The following is a 13,981-nucleotide window of genomic DNA, read 5'->3' as shown; positions in this document are numbered from 1 at the left end:
GATTTCTATACTCTTCGAGATATCATATTCTCGGATGGCCCTGAGAAAAGAATAACTCGCGGAGGGCGCCGAGAAAAACAATAATACACGTCTTGCTAGAGTAACTTATTTTTCATTTTCTTTACCTTTTCCACGCGTTATCTCGCGTTATCCACAATGCATCTGTTGCATTTACAATATTTCCACGAAGGAGAATAATTTTACAATTGGTAGTGTATAGCTCGTAAGAGAGAAGTTGATATTCCTGTGTCAACTATTGCAACCTTTAAAGGAAGGACACTGGCTAGAGCGTAGGCACAAGTTGGTATTCTTTTATCCACGTTGCAAAGTCACCGTGCTTTATTATATTCAAATATGCGCACGTTTAATGCCCTTCCGTATATGAATCTACTTTAGTACGTACGACCCACGTTTTATATCTATACGTATAATGTATATGTATGTGTAATATAAGTAGATTCGAATGTATATGTATATTACCATTGACAACACAAACAAACGGAAGAAACAAGAAAGACAAAGTTCTACAAACATTTCTTCTTTCGCCAGATAATCTAATCTTCGTTTTTATTTTATATTGTTATTCAATCTAATCGATACGTAAAGAAAGAGAGAGAGATCTTATTGAAGTTATTGAAGTTATACTTCTTTTGGCGCGTCAGGGAAAATGTAATGGGGAGTGATTTTGTTCCGAGCGACTGGAAAAACGACACCATGAAGTTTGTCGAGTATTTACGACGCGCGGCAAAGCGATTTCAAGTATACGGCATGAAGTTGTCTTCTTTTCTTCTTCCCCCCTTTTTTTCTCAAGCGGGTCACCCATCCAAATACTAATCGTACTCAGCGCTGCTTTACTTAAATGATCGAAGTGGGAACTAATACTATCATCGTACCATGGCATATATTATGATATTTTATTATTCTTTCTAATATATATAATATATCGATCGATTGAAAATATGTTTCTTTCCTTTTTTTTTAAATAATAATAATAATAATAATAATAAATTTTTCTTTTTTGTTAAGTTATTTTTTAAAGTTATTTTTGAGGTTATTGAGGTTATGTTCGTTTTGGTACGGCAAAGAAGTATAACTTCTTACGTGCGTACATAAGTACACACACCAGTTTTTTTATTCTTTCTTATATATATATATAATAATAATAATTATTTTTTTCTTTGAAGTTATTTTTTGAAGTTATTTTGAGGTTATTGAGGTTATGTTCGTTTTGGTACGGCAAAGAAGTATAACTTTTTACGTGCGTACATAAGTACACACACCAGTTTTTTACAAATTATTTCTTTCTTTTCTATTCATTGAAATGTTCATAAAAATTAGATAAGAGACACGTTTTATCCGATCGACACAATTGAAGTTTCTATACATAATTATTCGTTTACGATATAATCTATCCGATTTTTGATGTAATTATAATAACAATTGGTACGTTTACTTTGAAAATGGTGCAAATCCAATTTTTGTAGAATACATTGACACGTTTTGACCGTGCCGCGACACTTTTTACGTGATTTTACATTTCCGTAAAATGTATGGTATCAATTTAAAGGGTGTATGCACGTAATAACGTATTCGAAATGTTGTTTCTTTTCTTTACGGTAAATGCGGCCTTTACTGGGGTCGGGTCGAGACGAGCTCACGGCGAATGAATGTGGAAGATTCTCGTGGAAGGTGTGCAGGGACTTTAGCTTCCTTCTTTATCGCGTGCGTATACACCTCTAATGTCTAACGGTTCCGTTCTAAGAACGAGCAACTTCCTGAGGCACACTCGCTAAGAAAAACGTCGAGATGTAACAATGCCGGTGACCCAACAAACACACACACACATTACTCACGCGTTCTCTCATCACTTTTTCCTCATTCCGATAAATATTATAAATCGTAATAACTAAAGTTTTCCTATGCATCATCCTATGCAACAATAATATCAAATACAAAGGTAGTTATTAAACGCTAGATTTACCAAAACAGTTGAAATGACTGGTTTTAATAGAAATACAGTAAAACCTCTTTTTGTGCGGTGGATAGGGACCGCATAAAAGAAATCGTACAAAAAAATATTCGGTAATTTTATAAATACTTACATATTATAAACAACTTTGTACGATATACAGTAAAACCTTTTTTTGTGCGGTGGATAGGGACCGCATAAAAATAGTCGCACTTAGAAAATACATCAATTATTTGCGAAATATAGATGTGAAAATGCTTTCAATCAAATTAAATAATTGTTAGGAGATTGTTTAAATCAGATGAACAGCGTCGCGAAGTCCGGATACATCGTCGTCAAGGAGACCATGTAATCAGTTCGTCCACACATGTATATGTACATTGAAAGAAAACATAAAACTGGTAGCAACGCTGCTGAGATTTAGATACCGCATAAAAATAAATCGCACAAAACAAATCGCACAAAAATAAAATCGCACAAAACAAATCGCACAAAAATAAAATCGTATAAAAAAGGACCGCACAAAAAGAGGTCTTACTGTAGTATACCTAGGTATATATTATATATATGGGTATATCCAAATAGTTGTAAAAATCTAGTGTGTTAAATAATAAATAACTCACCGAGGAGTCGTCTTTCTGGGCCGTCTTTCTTTGTTTCCGGGAGTTCTCTGTCTGAAGTAACTTCGAAAGCTTCTCGATCTCGCGACTCTTTCCTCGCATTTCGTCCATCTACGATGAAAAGAAAAGGAGATAAAAAATAAAAAAAAAAGAAAAGAGAGAAATGACAAGAATCTGCGCGCGCGCGCGCGTACGTGCGTGAATGCGTGCGTGTGTGTGTGAATGCGTGTATTCGTATGCTCGAGAAAGGATCGATACTCGCATGGCGAAAGTTGCAAAAAGTAAAATCAAACATTCGATCTCTTTCTCTTTCCGTTGCTCTTACACTTGTAGGTAAGAAATAAAATAAAGAAAAAATAAAAAAAGAAGAAGTAAAAAAAGATAAAGAATCGGTCCCTTTTCGTACCGCTTTCGAGAAGCTCTCACCGAGAGCTGGCGGTGGCCCCCAGGGCCTCCTTTTGCTTTGCTCACCTTAGCAACGCGCGAATTTCGAACGCGTATCCTCGCCCTATTCATCCGAAATATGCATTCACCTGGTAGGAAATAAACCCGGTGTGTGCGTTTATGGCTTCCTCGCGATAACGAGTAAAGCGACTTCCATTAAAGTGAAGTGCCCTCGAAGTAGCAAAGAGTGATCATCCTTTAGATACAAATGTAATACTTGGTGAGAGCTCCGAATGATTATTCCGATTCAATCGGAAATTCGTTGAATTTTTATTCCTTCCAATGTCTCCTTTGCCTTTTTTTCCAGGTGATTAAAAAAAAATTCGATATTTTTTTTGTTGCTCGAAAGACCCCCCCCATTTCAAAAGTTCTCGGAAGGTGAAAAAAGATGGCAGTTTAGAGGATTATTTTCTATTAGGTGTACAAATAAGTTTCCTCCGTTTTAATGTAGATAGCGCGGCGCGGAGTTTCCGTTTACTTTCGCAAATGATATCCTGCTTAAAAATTAGTTTGGACGTTTAAGAACAACATAACCTATTAATATTATTGATTTCATATTGGTAAAATATAATTTTTTTTAGTTGAATATGTCCAAATTTGAGCCAAATAAGCGTCATTTGCGGGAAATATTAGTTTACTTCTTTAATATAAAGAAATCTGCTGCTGAGGCGCATCGATTGCTCGTAGAAGCATATGGTGAGACTGCTTTGAGTGAGAGAACGTGTCGTGAGTGGTTTCAAAAGTTTAAAACGGTGATTTCGACGTAGAAGACAAAGATCGCAGTGGAAGGCCAAAAATTTACGAGGATGCAGAATTGGAGGAAATATTGGAGGAAGATTCATCTCAAACACAAAAAGAACTTGCTGTAACATTAGAAGTCACTCAGTAAGCAGTCTCACATCGTTTAAAATCATTAGGAATGATTAATAAACAAGGAAATTGGGTTCCGTACGAATTAAAGCCGAGAGATATTGAACGCCGATTATGCTTAAGAGAAATACTGCTTGCTAGACATAAAAAAAGGGTTTTTTACATCGTATCATCACTGGTGACGAGAAATGGATACATTATGATAATCCAAAAAGAAGAAAATCATGGGGATTACCAAGCCATGCGTCAACATCAACAGCAAAACCGAATATTCACGGAAAAAAACTCATGCTGTGTATTTGGTGGGATCAGCTGGGTGTAGTGTATTATGAGTTGCTTAATCCGAGCGAAACAATCACCGGAGCCCTCTATCGAACACAATTAATGAGATTGAGCCGAGCTCTGAAGGAAAAACGCCCTCAATACTATTCTAGACACGAAAAAATTATTCTCCTGCATGACAATGCTCGTCCACATGTAGCGGCTCCCGTGAAAAAGTATTTGGAAACACTTGATTGGGAAGTGTTACCCCACCCGCCGTATTCACCAGACATTGCACCGTCCGATTATCACCTATTTCGGTCCATGGCACATGCTCTGTCGGAGCAGCGGTTCAAATCATATGAAGATACCAAAAATTGGGTTGATTCGTGGATAGCCTCAAAAGACAAGGAGTTCTTCCGACGTGGGATCCGAATGTTGCCTGAGAGATGGGAAAAAGTCATTGCAAGTGATGGACAGTATTTTAAATAACCTTAAAATTACCATTCTTCTAGAATAAATACTTAATTTTTAATAAAAAACGGCGGAAACTTATTTGTACACCTAATATTTCCCATTTAAATAACACGGGAATCGGAAATCTTATAACAAATAGATGTTCCACGACGTCCAATGAAATAATTAATTGAAATAATTGAATCGAACAACACAATAATGAGATTTTCAATGAAAATGTTTATTCATTTATTTATATATTTGAAAAAGTGATAGAAAATAATTAGTTTTTAATAATGAAATTCTACGCGTTTTTCGAAGAAACAATAATTATAACTTTGTTGACTTTTTGTATTCGGTGTCCCTTTTAATTGGTACTAATCCCTTCCGCTACGATCATTCGACACTTGGCCGATTGCCCGGCATTCGATCGAGATGGTATTTGCGTCAGCAATGCGGTAGGTATAATTCGCTTTCGACGAATGTCATTGCGATTTATACAAGTACAATGCGTTCCGTGAACCATAGGCTCATTTGTAAACGTCAGAGATAGAAATAGAAAAATTTAACAAAGGGTTGCAAGACGGGGATCATAAGTTCAAATACGTTTATGCATGTAAGATTAAACGGGACTTGCGTAATACCTTGTAAATAAATTCTCAATGATTCTTCGATATTTGAAGCTAGATAATAAATACACATTTGTAGAAATTTCATATTAAAAATTATTTTTAACGATGTGTCTCGTTATTCTTCTTCATTTTTTTTTCCTTTCATCAAAATAAAATAATAGTTTCCTTCTTTCTTTTTTTTCCTTCGATGCTATTCAGAAAAATATATTTGAAAGTTGGAAAAAAATAACTCGTGTGTTCTTCTTTCGATTATTCTAAGATTATAATAAAATAGATATCTCTAATTAGGTCTAGTTAAATCGAATTAAAACGGAAACTAAATTGAATGAAGGTGGAGCACACAGCATTGAAACGTTATAGTAAACTGATTAAAGTTGGTCGACGTGTAGGCAAGCAAGTAATAGACGAGAGAGTAATTTTATTAAAGAGCATAGTTGCATTTCTCTCTCCGTTCATTTATTTTTCCCATGCTTTGTTTTCTCTTTTAGACTCGGAAATTTGTTGTTTACCGCGGAATAGAAACTTATCGAGGAAAATAAATAAATTAAATGAATAAACGTGAAAGTATTATGCATTGCAATTCGTAACGTGCGCGACACCTTGTATATATATAATATATATATAAATAAAAATATAATAATAAAATAAATATATAAATATTATAAATAAATAAATAAATATAAATAAAATATATAAATATATAAATATAAATAAATACATAAATATAAAATATATAAATATTATAAATAAATACATAAATATATAAAATATAAATATATAAAAATATATAAATATATAATATATAAATATATATAAATAAATATATAATAATATAATATATAAATATATAAATATTATAAATAAATATATAAATATATATAATATATAATATATATAAGATAAAAATAAATAAAAGGTACGATATTTTCATTTTCTTATAATATCTAGGATAAATTTGCATTAGATATTAAATTTCTCTTCTACAAGTCTATTGGGTGAACAAAAAAGGAGTACCGTTGAGACGAAGTAAATTGATCACGAAGCAAAAGCATCGATGCAACAGTGTATCAAGGGTCTCTCTCTCTGTCTCTGTCTCGTTGATTATTACGAGAAGAATTATGAAAAACGTTTTGATGGTGGGGCTCTTCGCGAGTGCCCATTCACAGAAATAATACTATACCCACCTATAAATAGCGTGGGAAATATTCGAAGATTTCGTATAATGGCAAAAAGGGAGACAAAAAATTGGTCGTCCTACCGACAACAAAAATCTTGTCCGTCGAGATAACGTGAATTATCGCGAGCGAGAACGGTCAATAATTTTCCCACCGACCGGGACTAGACCTGGAGGGCACAATTTTTTAATAAGCACCCTCGATCGAACGAATTTTCGCATTCCTCGCGAATTCCGTATCGCAGTTCTCGTGAGAGAACTACTATTCCCTTCCAGGCTCATCTTTTATTTCTTTTTTTTTCTTTCTGTTCTATTCCTTCCTCTCTTTCGCATAGATTAAATCTTCATAGCGTACCGAAAATCGTATTATTATCATTACGAAGGAAGGGCTGAGATAATTTACAATGCGAAAGAGAAAATATTAATTTGTATAAATAATAATGATAATAATAATCTCGTGTGTGTATTTGTAAACTCACCATTTTAATCGTTTCGCTTCTCAGAGATTTTCGTAATGCGGCGAGTTCGGCCTCGTGATTCTCATGTTGAATCCGTAATTCGGCCGTTCGTGCTTTTTCGGCATCTGTGGCGATCTAAACGAACAAGTTACGATCTTCCAATTACGAGAGATTATTAAGGGTTCGTATTACTTTATAATAGAATAGAATTGTAAAAGATTCTAATGCAAGTTAGCCTGTTAATTCGTGTAAAAGCGTGACTGGGCAGACTCGTTCCGTGCATACGCGTGCGAGTATATAGTATGCACGTCTGAATACTACAGAAATAGCTTGACCGTACCTTGAGGTCATCTCGGTACGTAAATTACAGCACGGTCAACGTATAATTATCTCGAAATATTTACTATATTTAACGAGCATATGATCAATTTTCTATATTCGTAGAAAAATATAATTAATCACGATGGAATTCGAGTAAACAAAAATATATCTGTGTATTCGATTTCAATGAAATATAATTTTGGTAAACGACGTTTTAAATACTACGCATTATAATTCATGAAAAAACGAATGATTGAGATGCATAATCGATATTAAATATTTACATATTTATAATATTAAACTTACACGTAATTTCGTCTCGAGTTTATCGTTATTCGCGCGTAAAGCGTGAATTTCAGTTTGAAGGCGCCGGACCTCGGCGCAAGTGGACCCATCGAGCTTGCAGGGGGCGCCCTTTCCCTGCAAATTCAAACTGTCCAACTTGAGCTTCCTTATCGTATTTTCGGATTCGACGAGCCTCTTCTTCATTGCCGATATCTCGCGTTTCCGATTATCTTCCTTTACGAGGCCCACCTTCGATGACAAAGACGACGACGAAGACAACGACGGCGACGGCGACGTGCAATTCGATTCTGCCGAGCTGCCACGAGACAGTCTGAGCAGAGATTGAGATAGAATATAAATGTATGTGTGTGTGTATGTGTGTGTAAAGAGAGAGACTCGTGGAATGAAAAAAAGAACAACCAAAATAAGGATGGAAGTTTGATGCTCGCGTCGCGTCGCGTCGCTCACAACACTCGCACGATTTTTTGTTCCTTTTCTTTTTTCCTTTTTTTATTATACTTTTCTGCTTTCCACCACCAGCATCATTTCTTTTTTATCTCTCCCGCGCGACCTCGTAAACTTTAAAGTCTACTTTTACCGTAAACTCGTTCGCATTTTTTAACTATAGTATCCGATAGTTTTCAACTTCTTTTTTTTATTCTTTCCATCGGATTGAAAATGAATATCATTATTTTAATAATCATTCGAGATCAAATTTGATATCAAAGATCTTATATAATAATTTAAATGATTAATATATATATATATATAACGTTAAAATTATCTTAAGATTTATATAAACATTATATAAAAATTCAATGAACTTTGATAATAAATGCGTTGTAATTAAATCCAGAAATAGAATTATGTAATAACTGTAGCGCTTGACATTAAAAGCTCGATGAAGAATTAAAGCCCGTATTACACGAAGAAACGATAAATGCCACGACATTTGAACAGATCGATCAAGTTCAACTTATAAACCTTACCTGGTCTTTAATTCCGAGATGATAAGTTGATACTTGGTAGCTTCGTTGGCCTTTGCTTCCCTAATGGCCGTTTCGATTTCTCTTTTGACTAACTTCGCGGCCCTTCTTTCCTCGTGCAATTCGGTTCTTGCATTGGCAAGATCCTCTCGCAATCTACGGGCACCTTCCTCGAGCCACTGTATCGTTTTTCTCAGTCTGCCAGACTCGTCTCTGACGTTATTATTCGAAAGGACGAGCCTTTTTACGGATGTATCCTGTTCCTGTTTCTTTCTCTTGATGTTTCCTACACAAGTATCGCTTTCGATCCGTCTTTTTTCTTGGCATTCTCTTTCGTCCGGCCTTTCCGACAATCTTTTGCTATAATTATACGCGCAAACGAATATTTCATTTTATTTATTATAATTAGAGCCGTTTATTTTGAAAATATCGTAAGTCCGATCACATATCTATATCAAAGAACAATTATTTCTCAAGTAATATTTATGATATTAGCTTTGCTCAACTATACAATAAAAACAAAAAAAAAACGAGAAACCACTTAGAAACCTAAAATACAAGGATTTATTAATGGATTTATTACTTTAAATACCACCTTCGCGTCACAGTTATTTTAAAATGTCTCCAACATACGTCGAACGTAAATGAGCTTGCGCCGCCATTTTGAAAATAAACGACTCCATTAATATGCTATCACAAATTACGGTCATATACTTATACCTTTTTCTTTGATTAGGAGAAAAATAATGAAGGTCGCAAGTGACGTCATCGTCTTGATTAAACTTCTTCTTTTTCTCAGGCTTAAACGATTGAGAATTTTGATAAGAATCGACGGGAAGAAAATGATTAGCGTCGTAGCCATTATTATTATCCCGTTCGTTGCGTCGTAGAGTCTTTTGGGGAATATCCGTGGCCGTTGTAGAAAAATCCAATCGTCTTCGTTTTCTAGTACACTGAACACGCGGATCATTGGCGGCAATTATCATCACGGAAGAAGATTCTTCCCCCCCGTTCGTCGTCGTCGTCGTCGAATTTGTCGGTTTGACGGTGTCTCCCGCCACGAGGCTCGTCATCGTCGCTGAAAAATTTCATCGACAACGAACATTGTGTTTACTTTTCATTTTCCACGAAGTGCCAGTAGAAGGTTTATTGTTAACACGTAAACCCTCTATGGGGCTCGTATTACTTTCAGTTAAAACGATCATTTTTCGGCGTATTAAGATAACCTATTTCAACAAAATATGCATCCCATAATAGAAAAAAAAAGTGTAGGCTAGAAAAATCACGTAAAAAGTGTCGCGGCGGTCACAATTTGTTAAGTAAAAAGAAACGAGTTAATAATAACGAGGTTATAACATGTTCGTTGTACTTGGAAGAAGAAAATAGTCAAGGGAAAGTAAATAATAAGAAAAAGTTATGAATTTGAAGCAATAATTGAATTGTCGAATAAATCGAAGTATTGGTAAATTGAATATTTCCGTCTCTTTCTATCTCGAACGCGGCAAACTTTTGAAATAGCACTTTGTTATCGTGGAGCATCATCGATCCAGCGGGAGCACCGATTCCCGGTGCCGGTGCCGGTGCTGGTGCCGGTGCCGGTGCGTGAAACACACCAACCAACCAACCAACCAACCAACCTAGCTCTTTATTGCACGCTCCGTTCATCGTGGTTTCAAACTGATACTGTCCTACGTATGTACGTGTGAAAACAGAGAGAGAGAGAGAGAGAGAAAGAGAAAGATAGGTTATGTAGCTGTGCTATGAATAGCAGCACAGTGCTTTGGCCCGCATTGGTCGTGCCCCTTCCGTTCCAAGTCGCTACATTTTTTCTCTTCGAGGAAATAATTGTCATATACTTGCATTATTCCTATTTTGAATTTTTTTGCTTAAATGAAATTGCACAAAATACTTGGCCCCGCCCCCGCCCCCCGATTGGTCGTATTTATTTATTTATTTATTTCGTTTTAGTCGAAAAACGATGACGACATTCTAAGGGAAGCTGAGCTTTTGCGCGAGGGGACAAAGATTCGAAAATAGAGAGAATAGATGGGGGGTGGGGGGGACGGGTGTTCGGTGAGAGTAGGGTTCGAAAGTGTGTGTCTCTCTCTCTCTCTCTTGCACATATGTATACGCTTTGGATAGAATTCGCATAGGCGCGGTTTTAAACTCGTTTAGAGAACGGAGAGAAAGTGATTTGTTTGCGGGAGCAAAGCTTATTATTCGTTACGAATTGCGATATTGACAATGACATCTCAACGAATACTACGAAGTAGGGTTAGGAAACAAACTATCGAATCATAAAATGATATTATGACAAATTGATGAAAGGGTTGAACTTTTCGATGTGAGAGAAAAAGGTGAAAGAAAGAAGCCAGCACGTTGTTCAAAGATGCGCGTGGAATAATCGTAAAGGTAGACCGGATTAACTCGTTGCGTCATCGGCTGGAAACTCGATCGTCCATTCTCCTTCGAACAATTTAACTTTGGCTCGTCTAATTTTCTAATCGTAAGCATTAGCGAAACTACGGGATATATTATATCGAATTTTCGCGTTTTCAAGTGGAAATGTGACAATGGTGCCAATGAGAGACGTGCATATTCAATTTTATATCTGCCAATGAAGAAACATCTATCCATTCGACTATCTCTTTTTAGTTCAAATCAAAATGAATTCTTCTCTTGTTTTTCTTCTTTTTATTAGGACTTCGTCCTGCTATAATAGTTTTGTTTTTAAATTAATTAATTTTATTATTTTTATTTAATTTATTTTATTATTTATTAATATTAATAAATAATAAAAGGATAAGAATAAGGTTAAATGATATTGTTTTATAATTATTCGTCGATTTCGTAAGGGACTCACCGATTTCGTAAGGACGATTTTGCATGATTCGGCAGATTTGAAGATAATTTCGTTGGAAAATGTTTTCGTTTTTCCTGGGTGGGTCCAACGCGTGAGAGACACCGTCACTAACTAAAAGCCTAAACTACACTGGCAGCAAGCACAGAGAAGAGAGTTATATGTAACCGAGCACGACGACCGTTCTCGTCGCTCGGTTTTATCCTCGTCTCTATTTAGCTTCATCTCATCTTTTCCAACCACGATTCACCGTCGTCACAATCGTTCTATCTCTGTTGCGTTAGTAAAGCTCGACACCCACACGTATAACCTCGACGCACGCACACGAATACGTATATAAACGTTTTTACGTTTGCTAACGCGTAATATTTCGTATATGTGCACGAACGTGTCATAGAAAAGATCTCGTCCAAGTGTCTGTCTCTTTCTTCCTTTCCATTTCTATCTACGTGTATCTATCGCAATATATTTCATCGTCAAATTACCTACAGCCACCAAAAATCTAATGATATCTGGAGCACAAAACAACAAACCCGTTTAAAAAACCTTACAAAACAAATACTGCGTCAGATATCTCATCCTTCTTTTGCTTATAGTGGACATATAATTATTATCTAATAAATATTACAGATCTATAATAATTATCTTATATATTTCATCGTCAAATTAACCTACAACCATCAAGTTTCGTAAATATTTTTCCTATCTGACAAATTTCTTTTTTACTCTACTCCATTAAACAAAGTTATACAATATTATAGCGAGATTAGACAAAATTAGACAAAATATTTAGAAGGGGGAATCATCGAAGGAGACAAACCGAATGATATCTGGAGCACAAAACTATATTTCATCGTCAAATTAACCTACAACCATCAAGTTTCGTAAATATTTTTCCTATCTGACAAATTTCTTTTTTACTCTACTCGATTAAACAAAGTTATACAATACTATAGCGAGTTTAGACAAAATTAAGCAAAATATTTAGAAGGGGAATCATCGAAGGAGAAAAACCGAATGATATCTGGAGCACAAAACAACAAACCCGTTTAAAAAACCTTACAAAACAAATACTGCGTCAGATCCTTCTTTTGCTCATAGTGGACATATAATTATTATCTAATAAATATTACAGATCTATAATAATTATCTTATATATTTCATCGTCAAATTACCTAAAGTCACCGAGTTTCCTAAATATTTTTCCTATCTGACAAATTTCTTTTTTACTCTACTCGATTAAACAAAGTTATACAATACTATAACGAGTTTAGATAAAATTAAGCAAAATATTTAGAAGGGGAATCATCGAAGGAGACAAACCGAATGATATCTGGAGCACAAAACTATATTTCATCGTCAAATTACCTACAGCCACCAAGTTTCCTAAATATTTTTCCTAACATCTGACAAATTTCTTTTTTACTCTACTCCATTAAACAAAGTTATACAATACTATAGCGAGTTTAAACAAAATTAGACAAAATATTTAGAAGGAGAATCATCGAAGGAGAAAAACCGAATGATATCTGGAGCACAAAACAACAAACCCGCTTAAAAAACCTTACAAAACAAATACTGCGTCAGATATCTCATCCTTATTTTGCTCATAGTGGACATATAATTATTATCTAATAAATATTACAGATCTATAATAATTATCTTATATATTTCATCGTCAAATTACCTAAAGTCACCGAGTTTCCTAAATATTTTTCCTATCTGACAAATTTCTTTTTTACTCTACTCGATTAAACAAAGTTATACAATACTATAACGAGTTTAGATAAAATTAAGCAAAATATTTAGAAGGGGAATCATCGAAGGAGACAAACCGAATGATATCTGGAGCACAAAACTATATTTCATCGTCAAATTACCTACAGCCACCAAGTTTCCTAAATATTTTTCCTATCTGACAAACTTCTTGTTTACTCTACTTGATTAAACAAAGTTATACAATACTATAGCGAGTTTAGACAAAATTAGACAAAATATTTAGAAGAAGGAATCATTGAAGGAGAAAAACCAAATGATATCTGGAGCACAAAACAACAAACCCGTTTAAAAAACCTTACAAAACAAATAGCGTGTCAGATCCTTCTTTTGCTCATAATGGACATATAATTATTATCTAATAAATATTACAAATCTATAATAATTATCTTATCTGATAAATCGAATAAAAAAAGAAGAAAAAAATCGGATATAATCATGCTGTAAAAAAATGAAAAAAAGTTTCAAATTAGCTAGCTCGTCCATTAAGGGAAAAAATATGAAAAGTATAATAGAAAGAGGTATAATAATTTCTAACAATAGTATCAAGCGAGACCTCTTCGTCTAGCTTGAACAGAAAGAGTGACAAAGAGAAAGAAAGAGAGTGAGAAGGAGAGTGAGAGAGAGGGGAAGGGAAAAAAGGTAAAGGACTTACAAAACAAATAGTGCGTCAGATATCTCATCCTTATTTTGCTCATAGTGCACATGTAATTATTATCTAATAAATATTACAGATCTATAATAATTATCATATCTAATAAATCGAATAAAAAAATCATGACATAATCATGCTGCAAAAAAAATAAACAAAAGTTTCAAATTAGCTAGCTCGTCCATTAGAGGAAAAAATATGAAAAGTATAACAGAAA

General features: G+C 34.7%; 1 protein-coding gene across 3 annotated transcripts in view; it reads right to left on the bottom strand.

Annotated features, from left to right (window-relative positions):
- Positions 1-11,503, bottom strand: part of LOC122517374 (janus kinase and microtubule-interacting protein 3-like) — a 42,043-nt gene extending 30,540 nt beyond the window's left edge. Inside the window, exons 1-6 of one of the 3 annotated variants that reach the window (XM_043635726.1) lie at positions 11,340-11,503; positions 9,197-9,554; positions 8,480-8,836; positions 7,512-7,821; positions 6,906-7,019; positions 2,593-2,700 (exon numbers count right to left, since the gene is read on the bottom strand). In XM_043635726.1, the coding sequence (XP_043491661.1) occupies positions 2,593-2,700; positions 6,906-7,019; positions 7,512-7,821; positions 8,480-8,836; positions 9,197-9,554; positions 11,340-11,364 (1,272 nt within the window). In that variant the 5' untranslated portion in view covers positions 11,365-11,503. The remainder of the gene's footprint in view (positions 1-2,592; positions 2,701-6,905; positions 7,020-7,511; positions 7,822-8,479; positions 8,837-9,196; positions 9,555-11,339) is intronic. The other 2 variants (XM_043635727.1, XM_043635728.1) reach the window with 2 other exon arrangements.
- Positions 11,504-13,981: the final 2,478 nt, after the last annotated feature.

The sequence above is a fragment of the Polistes fuscatus genome, unplaced genomic scaffold, assembly GCF_010416935.1.
Source record: "Polistes fuscatus isolate 324 unplaced genomic scaffold, CU_Pfus_HIC Scaffold20, whole genome shotgun sequence".
In the NCBI taxonomy this organism is placed as follows: Eukaryota; Metazoa; Arthropoda; class Insecta; order Hymenoptera; family Vespidae; genus Polistes; species Polistes fuscatus.
Note: the sequence above shows the minus strand (reverse complement) of the source record. Positions and strands in the feature narration are given on the sequence as shown.